Source organism: Oryx dammah, unplaced genomic scaffold, assembly GCF_014754425.2.
Source record: "Oryx dammah isolate SB20612 unplaced genomic scaffold, SCBI_Odam_1.1 HiC_scaffold_17, whole genome shotgun sequence".
Classification (NCBI taxonomy): domain Eukaryota; kingdom Metazoa; phylum Chordata; class Mammalia; order Artiodactyla; family Bovidae; genus Oryx; species Oryx dammah.
The window spans coordinates 63675697-63695912 of record NW_024070201.1 but is presented as its reverse complement, the minus strand read 5'-3'; the positions used below and the strand labels follow the sequence as shown (position 1 = coordinate 63695912).

Sequence of the window (20216 nt, the reverse complement as noted above, 5' to 3'; positions counted from 1 at the left end):
TGGAGATCTTTTAGTAAAGAGGTGAAAGCCGATTTTCTCTTCAGCCGCAATATGGAGAAAGGATTGGAGGAAGGGCACGATTAGAGGTAGGGGAAGAATAATGGAGACCTTGATGAAGAGAAACCCTGTGGATGGGGAGAGGTGGAGGGATCTGAGAGCGATTAGAGAGTGCAGTTGATGACAGTTTGGAGTTGGTTGGAATGGAAGGGAAGAGCAGAAGTCAAGGGAGATGCTTGGGCATTTGGGAACTGGTCCCAGTAATATGTATTCTTGCAGGAAAATCCCATGGACAGAGGAGCTCAGTGGGCTGCAGTTCATGGGGTCACAAAGAATCAGACACGACTGAACATGCACCACCATGCCACCCGGTGATATGAGAGCATCCTAGGATGAGACGGGGCCTTCCCAGGTCACGGTGCCCATTCCTTTGCCTTTACATCAAGCTAGACTTGCCTTGCCCCAAACCCCAGCTTCCCTGGCCCCCACCACAGAGGAGACAGTGATTTTCTTTCGCTGAAGTGTCTGTCTGCTGAGAGCCATGTGGACACTGAGTTTCACTCTTAATGTGTTTCTAGTGTGATTACCAACTCACTGAACGGTTTCTTGGTACTTTCATATCTGCTGCCTGTGAATCCTTTTCCCTTCTAGGCCTGATCAAACAGAGGATGTAGAGAATTTCAAATACACTTTCCTTACACTGAAGACTAAAAGGATGTCAAAAATAGGCTTTGGGCACTTCTCTCATTTCTGCCTCTCCCCTTCTATTAAAAACACAGAGAATGATGCTTATTACTACCAGGAACTTTCTTTTGAGGAAAATCATAGAAGGGGAGAGAAAACAGGGCTCAAGTAAACAGGTGTTACGTCTAAACCATTTTCCTTCTTGGAAGAGAGTAATGCTGAGCTTTAAAATAGAAGTGACCGCAGCATGACCCTTGCACATTTGATCCAGAAAAGAAACCCGCTGTTCCAATTCCCTGATGGTGAGTAGGGTTTGCAGAGAAATAGTTGAGAAGTGCCTCTAGATTTTCTAAGGAAAATCTGAGAGCTAAACCAGGGTCTCCTGACTAGGGGTCCTTGGCAGAGGTCCAGAAATCTGAACAACTTTCAATATTTTCAAAAGGCTGACAATTACTGTTTTTGTGGCAGTGGTGATGGGGGGCAGGCTTTGGCTTTATGAGATGGCATGAGGTCATGGGGTAAGTAAATGTGAACGTGAACGTGAAGTCGCTCAGTCGTGTCCGACTCTTTGCGACCCCATGGACTGTAGCCTACCAGGCTCCTCTGTCCATGGGATTTTTCAGGCAATAGTACTGGAGTGGATTGCCATTTCCTTCTCCAAGGGATCGTCCCAACCCAAGGATCGAACCCAGGTCTCCAGCATGGTAGACAGGCGCTTTACGCATTGTTGTGTGCTTCATATTGCATCTTACAGAAGGCCATCAACATCTGCCATACCTGCACCCAACAACTTATTACATCAATACAGGAGGCACCCACCTTGACTGATGCTAGGAAGGGTCTTCCCAACTGAGTAGTGAAGAGCTGTTCCACCTAACCATATGGGTGCCCTGAAAGGAAGAGCTAGAGAAAGACTTTAAAATTTTTTTTATTTTCAAAAATAGTGAATTGATGTTCTCAGTTCAGTTCAGTTCAGTCGCTCAGTCGTGTCCAACTCTTTGCGACCCCATGAATCGCAGCACGCCAGGCCTCCCTGTTCATCACCATCTCCCGGAGTTTACTCAGACTCATGTCCATCGAGTTCGTGATGCCATCCAGCCATCTCATCCTCTGTTGTCCCCTTCTCCTCCTGCCCCCAATCCCTGCCAGCATCAGAGACTTTTCCAATGAGTCAACTCTTCTCATGAGGTGGCCAAAGTACTGGAGTTTCAGCTTTAGCATCATTCCTTCCAAAGAAATCCCAGGGCTGATCTCCCTCAGAATGGACTGGTTGGATCTCCTTGCAGTCCAAGGGACTCTCAAGAGTCTTCTCCAACACCACAGTTCAAAAGCATCAATTCTTCAGCGCTCAGCCTTCTTCACAGTCCAACTCTCACATCCATACATGACCACTGGAAAAACCATAGCCTTGACTAGGTGGACCTTAGTCAGCAAAGTAATGTCTCTGCTTTTGAATAGGCTATCTAGGTTGGTCATAACTTTTCTTCCAAGGAGTAAGCGTCTTTTAATCTCATGGCTGCAGTCACCATCTGCAGTGATTTGGGGGCCCAAAAAAATAAAGTCTGACACTGTTTCCACTGTTTCCAGATCTATTTCCTGTGAAGTGATGGGACCGGATGCCATGATCTTCGTTTTCTGAATGTTGAGCTTTAAGCCAACTTTTTTGCTCTCCTCTTTCACTTTCATCAAGAGGCTTTTTAGCTCCTCTTCATGTGGTTTAATCCATGTCAGTCATTATTTATTTTAATGCACACATACCATCTTATAATACTGGGTTCCCCTTTGTGTCTGTCTGTGTTCTTCTGGCATGACCACACTGATTTTGAAGACTTCTCAATTTCTTCTTATCTGTTTTTTGCCCCAGATCTGGAATCAGCCATTTCTCCCAGGAACTCTGGTCTGAGACCATGATCTGGTCACCTGAGGTGTTCCTTGCTGGTGGACTGTCATTGCTACAGGGTTTTGTTTGTTTTCTTAAGTGTCTAGAACTGGAAAATGTGCATTTTTAAAATGTTTTCACTGCGACTCAAGTTCAAATGTAACATTCCAAGGCTGTTAATTAACTTCTTGGATTTTGTATTTGTATGTCTTTTCTTTCATGGTGAAAATCCTGAATACTAATACTAAACCAATCACTTACTTGCTTTATCTTAAATTTATACAAAGCCACACTAGAGCATTATGGGTGTTAGTAATAAGAGCACTGATGCTTATGGTTTTTATTCATCTTAGAATGTATCTCATTAGGTTATAGAGTCAAAATACTATGTTTTAAAGTCAATTGTAGTTCTCTTATCTATGGCATCATACCACTTACTTGAAACCTACTTGCTTGACATGTAGGTAGGCTTATATTTGACAATAGAAGCAAATCTGTGTATGCATTTATGTGTCTTTCCCCTTCGTGCACAAAAGACAGTGCGCCATAAACACTGCTGACTACCTTGCTTTTTTCTCTCTTAACAATATATGCTGGAGGTTGCTCCCTGACAGTATAAAGCCATTTTTTCCGACTTCTTTTTACAGTTGCACGAAACTGCATGGTGCATCGTAAACTGTGGATTACCATAGTTTATGAGTATTTGGATTGTTTCTAGCTTTTTGCTGTTATAAATACTACTGTAGTGAATAGCCTCAGGCATATATCAGCTAGTATTTTTGCAGCATATCTCTGGGATAGATTCCTGGAAGAAGGATCGCTGAGTCAAAGGGAAGTGCGTATGTCATTTTCCCAGCCTTTGCCAAATTCTTCTCCATGCATTTGGCGTTCACAGCAGCCATCCATGAGAGTATTCTTTGCCTGAAGTCTTGCAACAGAATGTGTCATTTTGGAATTTTGTCAGTCTCAAAGGTGAGAAGCGGGATCTCTGCCTGGTTTTAGAGTTTCTATCACTTGTGTCATCATGATGGGCAGCCCATTCTTTCTCCTGTGATGACAGTAATTGCACGAGGACCAATGTCCAGGGCCCTGGTGGGGCGTCTGGGTGTGTGTGCTCAGTCATGTCCAACTTTTTGCAATCCCATGGACTGTAGCCTGCCAGGTCCTCCGTCCATGAGGATTTTTCCAGGCGAGGATACTGGAGTGGGTTGCCATTCCCTCTTCCAAGGGATCTTCCTGACCCAGGGATTGAACCTGCGTCTCTGGTATCTCCTGCACTGGCAGGCAGATTCTTTACGACTGTGCCACCTGGGAGGCCCGGCGGTGGGGATGGTAGTGCTGATGTCCAGCAGCACCGGGGCCCTCACTGGAGCAAGTTGGGTGTGTCTTTTAGTGCATTTCTAGGCTGTTAGCTCTGACCTTGGTTCTCGTACCATTTGGGCAATTCTGTGAGCTGCTTAGTATCTTTTTAACATAGCCTTGTTCGTTTTAATCACCAAACTGGTTTTTAATGGCTTGTCCCTAATGGCCTGGAGAGAGAGAGAGAGAGTTGTCAGGGTCATCGAAGGCAGATGGAGTCCACTGACCTCTTAGGTGGCACAGCAGGGAGGAAATCAGATGGAAATGTGATACATGGGTGAAGATATAGGTCCCCCCTGGGACCCAGTTGTGGGCCATATGAACTCTGATGAGTCGTATTAGCAATTCTTTTCTGGTTGGAAGAAGCAAGCACTGGAAGAAGGGAGCAAAGTCAGAATGGTATGCAGAGAGAGCTGCAAGTCTCTCTCTTACAGACATCACACATGTATACGCTGAATATGTGCACTATGGGCCAATGAAAACCTAATTTTAGCCGAAGAAAAAAGTATGCTATCAGCTCAAGGAAATGCTAGTTATCTCAAACAGTTCAGAAGCCTGGATGAGCAGTTCATTCATCTCTCCAACTGTCCACCTCTCCATTTAGTCATTCACTCAAATCTCGTATAATATTCTGGAACTAACTACATGCGAGATACTATATTAAGTGTAGGGGGATATAGTGTTGAATAAGATGCAGTCCTTGACTTCAGTTTATACAGGAAAACAGATAATAGGCAGTTAAAATTGAGCATGCCAAATGCTATGGTGGGGATAAGCCCAGTAAGTGGAAGTACGGGAATGCAGAATAATAATAATAGTTCATATTTGGGGGGTACTTGCTACGTGCCAGGCCCTTTATAGGTGTGAGATTAATTTTTAAATCAAGTTTATGAGGTAAGTACATTTTTTAACCCCAGGTTTACAGATGAGAACATTGAGGCACAGAGAACTTAAGCAGTTTGCTCAAGGACCCGCAGCTGGACAATGAATGGGGGAGCCAGAACTTAGTGCTCTGTTTTAATAAGTGGGCTTGGATTATCTCTACATTTCCTCAATATCCCCACCTCTCAGGAGGCCATGTTTTAAAAACAACCCTTGATCGAGGTCTGCTCAGTCCACTCCGGTATGGTCTTCTGATCCTGGGGTCTCCTGACACCTTCCAAGGTGAGCCCATTAATAGGCACTAAGGCTGTCTAGTCAAGGCTATGGTTTTTCCTGTGGTCATGTATGGATGTGAGAGTTGGACTGTGAAGAAGGCTGAGCGCCAAAGAATTGATGCTTTTGAATAGTGGTGTTGGAGAAGACTCTTGAGGGTGCCTTGGGCTGCAAGGAGATCCAACCAATCCATTCTGAAGGAGATCAGCCCTGGGATTTCTTTGGAAGGAATGACGCTAAAGCTGAAACTCCAGTACTTTGGCCACCTCATGCGAAGAGTTGACTCATTGGAAAAGACTCTGATGCTGGGAGGGATTGGGGGCAGGAGGAGAAGGGGACGACAGAGGATGAGATGGCTGGATGGCATCACCGACTCGATGGACGCGAGTCTGAGTGAACTCTGGGATTTGGTGACGGACAGGGAGGCCTGGCATGCTGCGATTCACGGGGTCGCAAAGAGTCAGACACGACTGAGCGACTGAACTGAACTGAAGGCTGTTTCCAGCAGCACACTCTGGCTATAGGAGTATATGACATAGAAGGATATTTAATGGAATGGGAAGATGTTTACTATTTTTATTAAATCAAAAAGTAAAACAGAATGTGCAATGTATAATATAAGCCTAATTTTAAAAAAAAGTTTGTGTATATACAGAGGGAGAGTATTATAGATGATTTTCTCTGGGTAATGGAATTTTATGTGTTTTCAATTGAATTCTTTTTGCTTGTTTGAATCTTCTTAATATTCCACAATCAATATGTGATACTTTTATAAAGGGAAAAAAAATACCCTCTATTGATGTATTCTGCCTTTTACTACAGGTTGTCTCATTTTACATTAAATCATCAGCCACTAATGAAAAAAGCCAGACAAGAAAGGCCATGTGTGGCATGTTTCCATTTATGTGAAATGACTGGTAGATTACTGGTTGCCAGGGATCAGGGTCAGGGTAATGGGGTGACTGCTAATAGGTATGGGGTCCTTTTGGGGGGGAGGTGATGAAATATCCTAAATTTAGATAGTGGTGATGGTTACCCAACTCTGTGAATATACTAAAACCCACTGAATTGTACACTTTAAAAGAGTAAATTTTATGGCATCTGAATTATCTCAGTGTTGACTTTTAAAAAAATTATGAATCAGAACCAAAATGTGCAATCAATCTGGAAGGTTATTACTAAATATTTGCAATATCTCATAATACTTTTCAGGTTACTGATGATATATGAGATAAGCATCCTGGTAAAAAATGTGAAAAATTTACAATCAGCAAGAGGTTTCTCCTTTAGCACAGATAGTAATGTAATTTAAATTTGGTTTTAATGTAATAATAAGCATTTGCTGTCAGTCTTAAATTTGGGGGTATTTTCATCAATATTATTTGCTTTGTAAAACATAATGATTAAAAATAAGTTTAAATAGCATTGTATTTTATTGAAAATTGAAGTTCATAATTATGACCAGAAGCTAAATTGTTTTAAAACAAGCCATCAGCCGCTAACCTGGAAGATGGTTCAGACCATTCCCCTAAACTCCTCAGTCTGAATGCTGGTGACTCTAGCATCTTCCTAGGGATGAGCATTTTTTCCTAAGGGCATCTTTCTGAGTCCAGATGCTCTTAGGTGAGACAAGATCCTGGAAAAGTCCACAGTTTCTCATGCAACCCATCAGAACCTGCATGTGCTTAATCGAACACCCTCTGCTTGGAAATGTTTCAGGTTGCACCATCTTTGAAAACTGCAAGACGTGCCGAAACGGCTCCTGGGGGGGTACCCTGGACGACTTCTACGTCAAGGGGATCTACTGTGCAGAGTGCCGTGCGGGCTGGTACGGAGGAGACTGCATGCGTGAGTAGTCCCTGACCTAGCTCCCTCTCTAGTGCAGGCTCCTTTAAAGCCTCACCTTGCCGTGGACTAAGGCTTCTTTTCTTGGACTCTTTGAGTTCTGGAAAGCTTGTGGCCAGAAGGCTTTCTAGGTAAGACTATAAGAAACAAAGATGTGTTTCCTTCTGCTGGGTGTGGATTGTGGACATCTGTTTGGAATTGGCCATGGGAGGTTTCTGTCTCCTCTTAAATCTTCCCCTCTCTCCTGAATGAAGCCAAAGCATTCTGCACACAAGCATGCCTCGTGTCCATTCCAGAAGCAACTACGTGCTGTCATTGGTCAGCAGGCAGTGAATAAGGCTTCAAAAATGTTGTCTGTAGTGCATTTTAAATATGAATTCCTATTGGAAAACTTCTTAAATCCTGAGTTCAACTCTTGGAACCCACATCAACCTGTCAGCATGCCACGTGTCCCAGGAAAGGGATTCTTTCTAGGTTCTGCTTGATCTCCAAGAATTGCTTAATCTTTATTAGTGCTCCCCTCTGTGTCAATAATCCTTTGAAAATGGAGTGGAAATCTAAACTCTCAGTTTAAGATTCCCCCATGCAGCAACCCAGCGGTGAATATCACTCTGAGCGGCAGGATCTGGAGCAATGTACAAACTGTTATTATTTTGTTAAGCCTATTTTACATGTTCTCCATTTAAATTAGAAGCAACCAGGATGGTTTTAGACTCTCATTAATTTTACTCTTACGAACGATATTTCCAGTCCACAGAGATAGAGGATGGAGTGTTATTGGTATTTCTTGCCTGATCAAACATGTAGCAAAAACGCAGGAGTCTAGGGCAAAGGGTAAGGAAAATACCTAAGACCCCTAAGTCTGTGGGATTTCGGGGTCTGTGTGATTTCAGACCCCTTGTCTCACCTACCTCCTACTGGTGAACTCATCCTGTAGCTTTGTTTTCTCTGCAAAGCAGCATATGAAGTCTCTAATGATAGCAGAGTAGAAGGGAAGCTGAGGCTTGAGACTACCAAAATCTGGGGAGAGCCACCTGATGAATGAGGAAATGCACCAACTAGCAAAAAGTTAGAGCATGTCCAAGCATGGCCGAGGACCCAGTAGAAGCTGGAACTAATGTGTAGGGGATGCAGCCTGGACTGGTGGGTGATACTCACCGGCAGCACGGTAGCAGAGTAGAATAAAAGCAGTCACGTGGTTGACCTAAGAGTTGGCAGAGACACGACTGTCCAGGGGTCCACTGTGAGCAGGACACAAAACCAAAATGAACCTGGTAAAGAAAATAGAGACTGGAGGTGTCGATGAGATGGAAAAGCAGGCTGTAGATGAAAGAGGTATTGTGGTCAGAGAGTAGAATTTCTAAGTTAAAGCTTTCACAGGTGGCGGTGATAGTGTGTTCATATGTATTAGTCAGTTTTGGGGGCATAAGAGTCAACCTCAAAATGATGTGTATTTTTCTCTATTATGCATCTGTGAGTTGGCTGGGGGTTAACTGGTGTCAGCTGGGTTGGCCTGGGTTGAACTCTAGAGTTCGGAGCTCAGACCACAGCGGGCAGTTTGGGGTGTGATCCGCTTCGAGTGTGTCACAGAAGCACAAGCAGTCAAGCCAAACACACGGCCACACTCATGGCCTTTGGTATCATCACACTCACTCGTATTCTAAGGAAGTCACGTGGCTGAGCCACAGATCAGTCAAGTATGAGAGTATATTCCATCTCAGACAAAAGGATACAGATGTTTTCTGAACAGTACTCTAAACACTGTGAGTAAGTTTGTTTAGAGGACAGGGCAGAGAAGGGGAAGAATATTTGCATGCAGGAAGTCAAAGACAGAGGACTGCATTTTCCCAAGGAAATCCTGTCGATGTATCTTTCCAAATAGTACCTGTTGGTTGAGTCTTGCGTTTAGCCTCAGCTCACCAGCCGACTGCGTAGGTCTGTTTGGTCTGGATTGGTGATGGTTTCCATGTATAGGATCAAACTTTCTCAAAGACGGCAGAATTGGCTCAGGGCAATGGGTCACCACCACTAGGCAGGCAAAGTGGAGCACGCATGCCCCCATTCATTAAAAAGAAGTAATGAATAAATCTACCCATCCATTCAAAAATAGTGAAGGACAGAGAAACCTGGCGTGCTGCAGCTCTTGGGGCTGCTAAGAGTTGGACACAACTTAGCAACTGAACAACAAACCACAATCCATTCAGAATATGTTTCTTGAAAGAATGCTTCTATGTGCAATGATGAGCAAGACAGATGTAGTCACTGCCATTTTAGAACCTGAAATTTAGAGAAGAGAGACAAAAGGAATATGGTCAATGCTATGAAACAAACAAAGCAATGATCATACTCCTGTTCCATTCTGTGTTGGTTCAGTTATGCTTGTTCAATTCCATGGTGAAAGCCTCATTCCACGCAGTGTATGTTTCCCTGATCACAGCCACATACACAAAGAGAGCATTTCTTACGGATCACTAGGCAGGTCACCAGGGGAAACAGGGAACCCTCCGTTAGTTTACGATACGTTCGTGGAAACAGGACTTGACCATAAGAAGACATCAATATGATGTTATTAGTTTCTCATCACCTACAGCTCATACTAAATACATGTAAGGGGAATTCACAGGCGGAAGTAATTCATTTCAGTATTTGTTGACTGTCTGCCCTGCTGTCTAGGCAGGCAGGATGCTGCCTGCCTCTACTCAGGGGCAGCGGAACACTTGGGTGGTCTGTGCGTGGCTGGGGCAGTGCTGGAGCCATGTGGCAGTGCAAGCATTTGCCCAGTAGATGGCGCCCAAGTGATCCTTTCAGAGCGTTTAATTCTGGAGGAGGAGGGCTTCTTGCTGAACACGGTTGTAGAACCCTGGCACTTTTTCCTGAGTGCCATATAGAACCTTAGAAGAAAGGAGGAGTGCCAGGCAAATGCCAGAAAGGATCACACGTTTATATTTTAATTATAGACCTTTCAGTACTGAGCAGACGTCGTAGCACCTTTATTTGCTCACTGTCCTTGACAGTGCTGGTCGCAGATGGTTTTAATCCAACTCTTTATGGTCTTAACATCCATTACGTGATCAATTCATTCATAACCATTGACAAGTTACATTAAGCAAGAGAACTGGAGAAGGGCTGGAGGTCACTGAGCCCAGGGGAAAACTTTCTTCACATTTTCCTGGCCAGGAAAGATTGCTTTAGGAATCGCAGAATATTCAGAGGAGTGATTCCTTTTTTCTTCAAGTTTTTATTTTGATAAGTTTTAAATACACAGAGTTGAAAGAATACTACATTCATTCTTTACCTGGATTCACCCGTTATTATAATTTTCCCACATTTGTCTTCTCTCTTCTTCTGTACAGTGAGCTCATGAATTTTCATTTCCCCCCCTTAATCCTATCGTCCTCTTTCTTGATGCTTAAATTGTCCCAGAATTGGCCGCCAAAGTCCCTTTAAGATGATCGCTGTATCGTTCTGTGAGCACTTCCTTGCTTCTTGGCACTGCCCCCACCCCCTCATTGTTTATGTACAAGTCCTGAAACCAGCCATTTCTCCAATCCTGGTTCCTTTTGTGGGGAATGATATTTAGGAACTGTGATCTGGCACTGGCAATGAGAGGTACTGATCTCTAAAGGTAAAATCAAGGCGTCCTTTCAAAGCTTCTTAAACTGGAAAGTTGAGTTCTTAAGTGCAACCACTCTTCAGTCTTCCAGAGTGAAGTTTATTTAACTTGGCCTTCAGACCAAGTTCCTAAGCCACTAAATGAGATGAGCAGGAGCGGGCCCGAGAGCCTCCCGGATGTCACGCTTCTAGGTAGCACTGAAGTGAGGCCAACACTTCAGGCCCCGAAGCATCATGGGGAGGTAGGAAGGTTAGGAGAGCAACCTAGATGAGAGAGTTTAATAGGCCTGTAATACTTTTCATTTCCTTAGTCATATTGTAGATAGATGCAGAGGAGCAGAGGAACAGGCCATCGGTGGTGACCAAAAATGTGGGGTTGGAATATCGGAGACGAGCACAATTTGTGCTGGCTGGTCCAGGAATGATTGAGAGTCAATGAGAAAGAGAGAAGGAGAAAGAGAGGGAGAGAAGGAGGGAGGAAAAGAGAGAGAAAGAGAAAGAAGGAAGGAGGGAAGGAGGGGGAGGGAGAGAAAAGGCCCCCAAAGCTGGGTGTCACTGATTTACTCATCTCTGGAGCTGTACTACTGGGGAAGAATAGAGTCGCCTGGGTGGAGTTACTGAAAACTGGCTTATGGAAGTCTGGGCTTTTGTGTCCTGACACCCCCAGGAAAGGAGCAGTGCTCACCGGGGTACAAATCGAGGATGGTATTCAGTGCAGTTCAGTCGCTCAGTAGTGTCTGACTCTTTGCGACCCCATGAATTGCAGCACGCCAGGCCTCCCTGTCCATCACCAACTCCTGGAGTTCACTCAGACTCATGTCCATCGAGTCAGTGATGCCATCCAGCCATCTCATCCCCTTCTTCTCCTGCCCCCAATCCCTCCCAGCATCAGAGTCTTTTCCAATGAGTCAACTCTTCGCATGAGGTGGCCAAAGTACCGGAGTTTAAGCTTTAGCATCATTTCTTCCAAAGAAATCCCAGGGCTGATCTCCTTCAGAATGGACTGGTTGGATCTCCTTGCAGTCCAAGGGACTCTCAAGAGTCTCCTCCAACACCACAGTTCAAAAGCATCAATTCTTTGGATGGTATTATGTGGTGGTTAATAGCTGGGCTTGAAACCAGGCTTTTAATCGGCAAGACCTGGATTTTAATCTGTTTCATGACTCCTTCTGTGACTTTGGCAACACTACCCAATCTTTGTAAATCTCAGCTTCCTCATTTACAAAATGAGGGAAATAACAGTGCCCCATCAGAGGGTTTAATGAAGGATTAATGTGAGGGTTAAATGAAGTGCTGTCTATGAAATCCCTTAATAAGGAGTCTGGAACATAGTAGGTGCTTGGTAAATGGTGGCTGTTATTCGTATTATTACTAAATCAGAGCCTTGAAGGGCACTCTTTCTCTTTTCTTTGTTGGGAAGGAAATCAATGTGGGGCCACAGAGGGAAAATAATAAAACAGAACTCCCTAAGAAACAAGAGGATAATACGCTGGTCACGAGGAGATTAGGGCTTCCCCGGGTGGCCCCAGTGGTAAAGAATCCGTCTGCCGATGCAGGAGACGTGGGTTTGATCCCTGGGTTGGGAAGATCCTCTGGAGGAGGAAATGGCAGCCCACCCCAGTATTCTTGCCCAGAGAATTCCGTGGACAGAGGAGCCTGGCGGGCAACAGTCGACGGGCCACAAAGAGTCGGACGCGACTGAGTGCAGGCACGTGGGAGGCTGCTTTCCAGGACAAGTATTGTATGTGTGGTGAATAGCATTTCATACTTTATGTGCTGAAGTTCTTGATTCTAGAGAATGAACGTTTGAACTTTTGCAGACGATTTTATGTTATTAAAGAGCTCATTGATTATTGCTCAACTTCTGGTTTGGGTGGAGAGGGACATGAAAAAAGCCTTCCTTCCTCTTCAAACAGCAAAAAATCACTCTGTAAATCAAGGGAAATTCAGAATTTACTTTAAAGCCATCACGTATCTATGAACACAGAATCTAAAAGAAACTAAAAACTCCATAGGAAAGAGCTCTTCCTAGGAGAGCAAGTGATCCAGGATACATCTTACCTGAGGCCAGCTACTGAGGTCAGGGCAGGGCAGGTGAAGGCCTGCCTGAGAAGGAGGAGAAGCCAGCCAGACTTGGGATGAGCCTGTGGGCTGACCTATTGAACTTGCATCTAAAAAAGACCCCCAAAGAAAGATTACCCTATCCACTGAGACTTCTCGTTGGTGAAATTTTGTTGAGCAAGCAGAGGCTGGGGTGAGGCTAGAAAGCAGAAGATTCTGGAATATTGTTGTCATTTTCCAGTTTCAAAAATTTGTCATCTCAGAGTCTAGTGGTCTCACAGGCTCAAAGATTTCTGACCTTACAGTCATGGAAGTGCTGGAAGTTGGGCAGGGAGAATGTTCAAAATCAAAAATAAGTTTTCTAAGGTTCCCACTGCTTGACTTTCAAGATGCTTCTGGAGGGATTATAGCCTCAGTCCTGCCCCACACCAGCTTGCTTCCTGATTTGATCAAATTGATCAGTACCTCATTCTACCTGCCTAATAGAGGAAAAGATATTACCAATCAAAAGAAAATATGTCTCTTCTGTTGTGAATAAACAAGAAGAGAATAGGACCAATAGTCAAGAGAAGGATCAGTCAAGAGAAACACACCACATGGCATCAAATATTAGAATTTTCAGACAAGGAGTTTTAAATAATTTTAAAATGAATATATTAAAGAATCTGCAGGAAAAGGTAATTATACTGGATGAAGAGATGCGAAAATTGAGAATAGATTTAGAAAGCATTAATAAGAACCAAAAGGAAATCTCAGAACTGAACACATTGTAATATTTGAAATTAAAAAATCATCAGAGGGGATTAACAGCTGATTGATCACGATGGAAGACAGGATCAGGGAATTTAAATACAGGTTGGCAGAAATCAACCAAACTGAAGCACAGAGAAAAAAGAAAATATTTAGTTGTCTAATTTTTTATGCTGCTCTAGCCCAGTCCTTGACTTTTGAATTGGATCATCAGGGTTATCTCAGTGTATGCTTTTTTGGTGAAGATTGTGATGAATCTGGGGGAGAAAAATCTTTTTGCAACAAAGTGGTAGATGGTATTTTTGCTGGACAACTGTTTCAACTGAACGGATAGACCATTTGGTATGAGATTGGGAAGAGGATTTAAAAATGGTTTGATTGGGCAGGAAGAGGCTTGATTTAATTTGGCAGAGCCACTCATTCAGTTAATAATTAAGCACATATTTCACGCATATAAAGGTGAGCAAGACAGACAAAGGTCCTTGCTTTCACGGAACTGTGTCATGGAGGAGACACACACTTAAGCAACCATTGTAAAGTATTAGATTGATTGGAATTATAGGCCAGATCACAGGAAGGGCCATGAAGTCATTTCTAGAGACCTAATGAAGACATGAGCCCCTGGTAAAAGCTATCACTTATTATGAGCCAGACATTGCTCTAAGTACCTTCATGTACGAACCATTCATCCTCATCCAGCCTTTTACAGCTGAGGGCATCGAGGCTCAGAGAGGCTGAGTCACTTTACTGCTTGCTGTCCTGCAGCTGTTACGTGGCAGAGCCAAGATGCCAGTTCAGAAGCTGGGCCCCAAAGTCCAGTCCCTCTTCCTCTGTACTAAGCCACTTCTTGAAGTGAGAGGCCCTTGAGGTCTTCACTCCAAGTGCCTGTCTGAGGGATGAGCAGGTCAGCGTAGGATGAACCAGATCACATGGACAGTATCAGCTTCCTTCTTGCTTCTGGTCTGGTGTGTGGCTCATTCCCATATCATCATCCAGGCTTTTGTTCTGCTATCCCTGTCTAGGCTCCTGGGCCTAAAGGCTTTAGAGCTTTAGCCAATGATGTAAAGAGGCTCTTAGGAGACCTGGAGTAGTGGATCAGAACCTGGGCTGTCACCTGTGATTCTTTTGCCAAATTTGTGTCTCAGATTCAGACAACACTTGAGAAATGACAGTGTTAGCTGCCATTTATTTTTTACGTGTGCTAAATGCTTCACACACAGTAACTATCTCATTTAATCCTTAAATATAAATCAGCAACAGCATGGTTGTAGGTACTCCTGTTATTTCCAAATGAGGGATGCTCAGCTTGGAAAATCTGAAGAAGTTGTCTGGGGTCACACAGCTAGGAAAAATCTGAACTGAGATTAGGACCTGGTCTGGCTTCCAGGGGCTTCCCAGGTGGCACTAATGGTTAAAGAGCCCGCTTGCCAATGTGGGAGACATAAGAGACATGGGTTCGATCCCTGGGTTGGGAAGATCCCCTGGAGGAGGGCATGGCAATCCACTTCAGTATTCTTGCCTGGAGAATCCCCTGGACAGAGGAGCCTGGGGGGCTACAGTCCACAGGGTCATACAGAGTCAGACGTGGCTGAAGTGACTTAGCATGCCCACACACGCCTGTATCAGTGGTTAGGACTCCAAGCTTTCATTGCTGAGGGTGTGGGTCAATCCCTGGTCAGGCAGCTAAGATCCTGCAAGTTGTGAAGCACGGCCAAAAAAAAAAAGGAAGCTATCAGAATTCTTTCTTTAGTCCTCCCTGCCCCCAGCCAAGAGGAAAGATTTAAAAAAAAAAAAAAAAAAATCCACTGTTTCTCAGAAGCGCCCCTCCCTCCTTTCTCCCCCAGCTGGAGATAAGGACACTTGTCAGAATGCTGGGGGTGTTCACTGCTGTTGGGAAGCTTCCAGCTCTTGTTCTAGTTTGGAAATTCATGAAGATTTCCTTTCAGCTCTGTCGAAGCAGAGTCTATCCAGCTTTCTCTCCTGTTTGGGTTTGTAGCAAGGATAGGGGAGGAGGCAGGGTTGGAGATGAGTCCAGGATTTGAGATCCCAGGGGCCAGTCTGGCGTGGCTGGCAAAATTCCCTACATACACGCACACACGCACATGCACACCTCTTCCCTTGCAGCCAGACGTGGTCAGGGAATCCGAACACGTCGTCCGGGCCCTTGCCACTCCTGTCTTTCAGCCCCAGGACCACCTGCTTGGCTGGCCAGCCGCACTTCGTTGGCGGGGACACTTGGCTGTGTTCAGCCCTAGACAGAGGGTGCAGTGAGTCTGCCCTGCACCCGGCTCCTCGGACTCCCCATGGGGGTGGGAGTGAGACGGGGGCTGAAGGAGCCCCTTGGTGTGAGGAGGGCATGGGGTCCTTCTCCTTTGCCCAGTGCCCACTAACTGTGCCCCCCCCCCCCCGCAAAGCACATTGCTGAGAAGTGGCCTCTGTATCTCTGGCTGCTTGGAACTTGCACCCTGTCTTGAGGCCGACTCTGGCCTCCCCTCCAGAGTGAGAAGGGAAACATCGTGAAGGACCCGGCTGTTTCTGAAGGACAGCCCCTGGTTTCCAGGAGCCAGCGGTCTCGCATCTCCCGTGGCCAGGGGCCAGCGCCTGGATCGAGGGTGGGTCCCCAGGTACTCCCCAGGCATCATGAGACCCTCGGGCTGGCCAAAGCCTGCTGGCTCCCCCGGACCTGAGAAGGGGAGAGAGGATGTGAGCGTGGCACTGCTGTCTGATTCCAGGGAGGAAACCAGAAGCTGGCTGGCAGCATCTGCTGCCGGTTCTAACTTGGGGTCCATGCGGGAGGTTTGCTGCGGAGCTGGGACTTAACACCTTGTGGTGGGGAAGCTGCCAGTCCCCGGGGGCGCGGAGGCTGTGCAGGAAGGTTTCTTTTTTTGTCTCTCACACCCAGTGTATCACTTCCGTAGCCGGGCAGCAGATGGGCGGATGGGGGCGATGAGGAGTGTGAGGTGTGCAGGAAGAAGGCACGTGCATTTCCAATAGCTGGACGGGGAGGGGGACGGGCAAAGATTCAATGTATTTGGGAATGGGGGTGGGAAATCCTGCCGCTTCAAAATGGTGCGGGAGAAGGCTGGGTCAGGAAACCCTGAGACAGATCCAGTGCTGCTACTAGACGGATTCAAGGTCAAGTCCCCGATCTGCCACCAACTGACAACGGCCAGCATTTGCTGGCTTTTCTGCTAAGGGCTTTCTGTGTGCATAATCTGATTCACGTCTCACAGAACGAATGGGGTAGATGCCAGTTTTATTCCCTTTTGGCTCAGGTCTGGTGAGGTTCTGAGAGATGCTGCAACTCACCCAAGGCCACACAGCCGGTGACTCTAAGGTTAAGACTCATACTGACAGGGGACTCCGACGTCCCATCGCAACCACTGCTCTACAGTTAGAACAGTCATCTGCCACCTTCCGACTTCCTGGCTGTGGGCCATGGGGATACCTAACTTCTCCCGTCCTTAGGGTTCCTTGTCTGGGGGATGGGGAAATAAATGTCATTCACCCAGCTTTCTTTTCTTAACTTTTTATTTTATATTGGGGTATAGCCAAGTAACAATGTTGTGAGTTTCAGGTGAACAGCAGAGCAGCTCAGCCATACGTATACCTGTGTCCATTCTCCCCCAAACTCCCCTCCCATCCAGGCTGCCACATACCATTGAGCAGAATTTCCTGTGTATACAGTAGGACCTGGTCGTTATCCATTTTAAATATAGCAGCGTGTAGTGTATTCCCTTAGGAACTGTCTGTAAGTGTGCAAAATGTAAAATTAAGGTGCGTGCGCTGCGTGCTTAGTCGTTCCAGTTGCATCCGACTCTCTGCGACCCTACGGACCATGGCCTGCCAGATTCCTCTGTCCATGAGTGATTAGTAAATACTCCGCCAGGAGCCTGGCTGTCCCTCCTGGGCCAGGCCTATTTTCTCCTCACTCCTTTCTCTCCTATCCACCCCCTCCCCAAGGATGAACTAAACCAGTCTCTGCATCTACCCCAGCTGTCTCCAAGCTTTCTTGTGAGGATTAAACCGGAGAATGTGTGTAAGCCTTTTAGCCAGCCTCTGGCCTGTTACAATGTCATCATTCACTCATTCAACAGATCTTTATTGAGCAGCACATGTTCTGTGCCAGTTTCCATTCTAGGTGTACAAACTAGAGGAGTGCTAGCTCTACCAAAGGGAGTAAGCAAAAAAGTTAGAAAATTTCCAGTAGCGATATCCATTATGAAGAAAACAAAATCAAGTAACGGCAGTGACCGCGGAAGTATGAAGGTCCGTTTTAGCTGGGTGGTCCAGGAAGGCCTCTTTGAAGAAGTAGCAGTTGAGCTTAATTCCCAAAGGAAGGAGACGTGGACGAGGATGAACCTTGTAGGTTAAGGGAGCAGTGGGTGTGAAGCCTGGAGTTGGGACAGGAAGGGGGCCGTGTGGCTGGCTCAGAGTGAGGACTGGGTGGGTGGTGGTGGAGGCTGAACAGAGGGCAGGGCCGTGGGTGCTGCGGGAGGTGAGATACAGGGCACAGTCTTTGGAGGGGTGAGTTGAGAGAGTAATGTGATCTAATTCATGTATTTAAGCGGTAGCTTTGGCAGCTATGTGGGGAATAGAAAGTTGGGAGAAAAGGATGGATACAAGGAGACGGGGATCACAGAGAGATGATGGAGGTCTGGCCAAATCAAGAGACTCACGTGGAAAGGGGCGAGAGATGCTTCCCATGCAGAAATAGAAGTAATAAATATCCTAATGATGAGATGACTTGGGCAACCTAGCAGTCAGTCTTGCAAAAATCACACGCCTCAGACCTCAAGCTTATTGAAAACAGAGTTTGGGCTGTATTCCTACCCCTGTAGAAATATTACCACCATCATCTTGCCATGAGGCACTGTGCACTGATGTTCATGGTTTTCTTTTGAGCTTGGGAATTTATTGGGGGAGGTCATTAACGGCGGCTGAAGGTCTGGAGTTTATGATGTCAGACTGAGTTCAGCGTAGATAGGGTTAAATAAGCTTTTCCTATAAAGGGGTGGGTAGTAAATAGTTACATTTTTGTGGATTCTACTGTCTTGTTTTGCAGCTACTCAAGTCTGTCATTGTGGCTGGAAACCAACTTTAAACGATGCATTAAAAATGTATGTGGCTTTGTTCCAATAAAACTTCATTTAAAATGTAGGCAGTGAGCTGGATTTGGCCCATGGATCATACTTTACCAACTCTGGCAGAATATATAGTTTATTTACATGATCGAGATAATTTTTTCCCTACAACTAGGGTACAGACCTCTGCTTGTCTTGACACTAGAAGATATGATATATGATGTAATTGAATGGAGACTCTGTTCTGTACTTTTCAAATCTTGGGGATTCCTTGGAACGAACTCGGGACCAAGGTGATAATGAGGATGGAGGGCTTGGGGTCCCAGCTTCTACTTCAACCAGGACCCTCTCTTGGATTCATTTTTTTTTTTTTAATTAAATTGGTGGTCTTCATAAGAGTTTCGGGGGAAAAAAAAGGTCTTGGGAGCTAGAAAAAAAATTGCAAATCACTAATCCAGTTGAACTGGTTGGAGTTCATGTCCAGCTTCTGGTATTTGCATTAGAAAGGTGCTTCCCTGGTGGCTCAGATGGTAAAGAATCTCCCTGCAATGCAGAAGACCTAGGTTCCATCCCTGGGTCAGAAAGATCCCCTGGAGAATGGAATGGCTATCCACTCCAGATTCTGGCCTGGAGAATTCCATGGACAGAGGAGTCTGTTGGGCTACAGTCTATAGAGCAGCAAAGAGTCAGACACAACTGAGTGACTAATGCTTTTGCTCTTGCATAATTGCTCATAGAACAAATTAATACATACATTTTCTAATTGGATGGAGGAATGTAAAAAGGAGTTGCTTTGGGATTATATGTGTGGAGTAGAGGGTGTGCAGGGGACACAGAGCAGAGGGACTTACGTAAATTTAGATGCTGAACAAAGGCCACAGTGTCCCAGGTAGAGCTGCTGGAAGGGCCTACTTTCTGAGCCTTGAAAGGTGGTGGCAGCAGGCTGGTGTGTGGCAGTCTTGGAGAGTGGATTGGACCTCACATTCAGACACAGCTAGGTTTTAAATCTCTGCTCTGTCACTTAATAGCTAGACAAATTATTTAATCTCTGGTTATCCATTTTTTCATCTGGAAAACTGGAATGATGCTATTTCCCTTCTCAAGCCGTTGGGTTAAATGAATGAATAATTCATTGCCAGTTGCCGAGCATATCACCAGGGGCTTGAGAAATAGAAATATCCTTCTCCGTTCTGTTTTCAGGGATGTGGGGTGAGCTCAGAGGCTTTGAGACCTTTTACCATCTCTTTCCTGTTGACTCCAATTTCCATGCCTCAATCTTCTCTTCTCAGGATGTGGCCAGGTTCTACGTGTTCCAAAGGGTCAGATTTTGTTGGAGAGCTACCCACTGAATGCTCACTGTGAGTGGACCATTCACGCCAAACCTGGATTTATCATCCAACTCAGGTAAGGGACTGGGGTCAGAATTATGGAACCTGAGGTTTAAGGAAGTACAATAACAAAACCAAAGGTCCTGGATCCTAGTAATCAGGGCTAACCATCTATGTTTTATTCCTGAAAGCAGAAAATGTATATTAGAGCCTTTCCCTTTACCTCTTAGTGATTTTGTGGGATAAGGCCTGGGTAAGACTACCACCAATTAAATGCTTGTCCTTCACTGACTGCAGACAGTGGGGCTCAGGTGATGATGACTCCAGGAAGACACCAATATGACGGAACACAGCACTGAGAGCAATCTGCCCACCCATAACCACTGCATTCTATGGAAGGGGAGGAAATAAGGCCAGGCCTAACCTTTAAGGACTTTGTACTCTAGATTGGGGTTTATGCTT

At 45.4% G+C, this 20216-nt stretch overlaps 1 protein-coding gene across 2 annotated transcripts in view; it reads left to right on the top strand.

Annotated features, from left to right (window-relative positions):
- The window catches only part of PAMR1 (peptidase domain containing associated with muscle regeneration 1), a 118657-nt gene that overhangs the window by 63667 nt on the left and 34774 nt on the right, over positions 1-20216 (top strand). For both annotated transcript variants that reach the window (XM_040259017.1, XM_040259016.1), the window contains exons 3-4: positions 6794-6922; positions 19716-19830. In XM_040259017.1, the coding sequence (XP_040114951.1) occupies positions 6794-6922; positions 19716-19830 (244 nt within the window). The remainder of the gene's footprint in view (positions 1-6793; positions 6923-19715; positions 19831-20216) is intronic.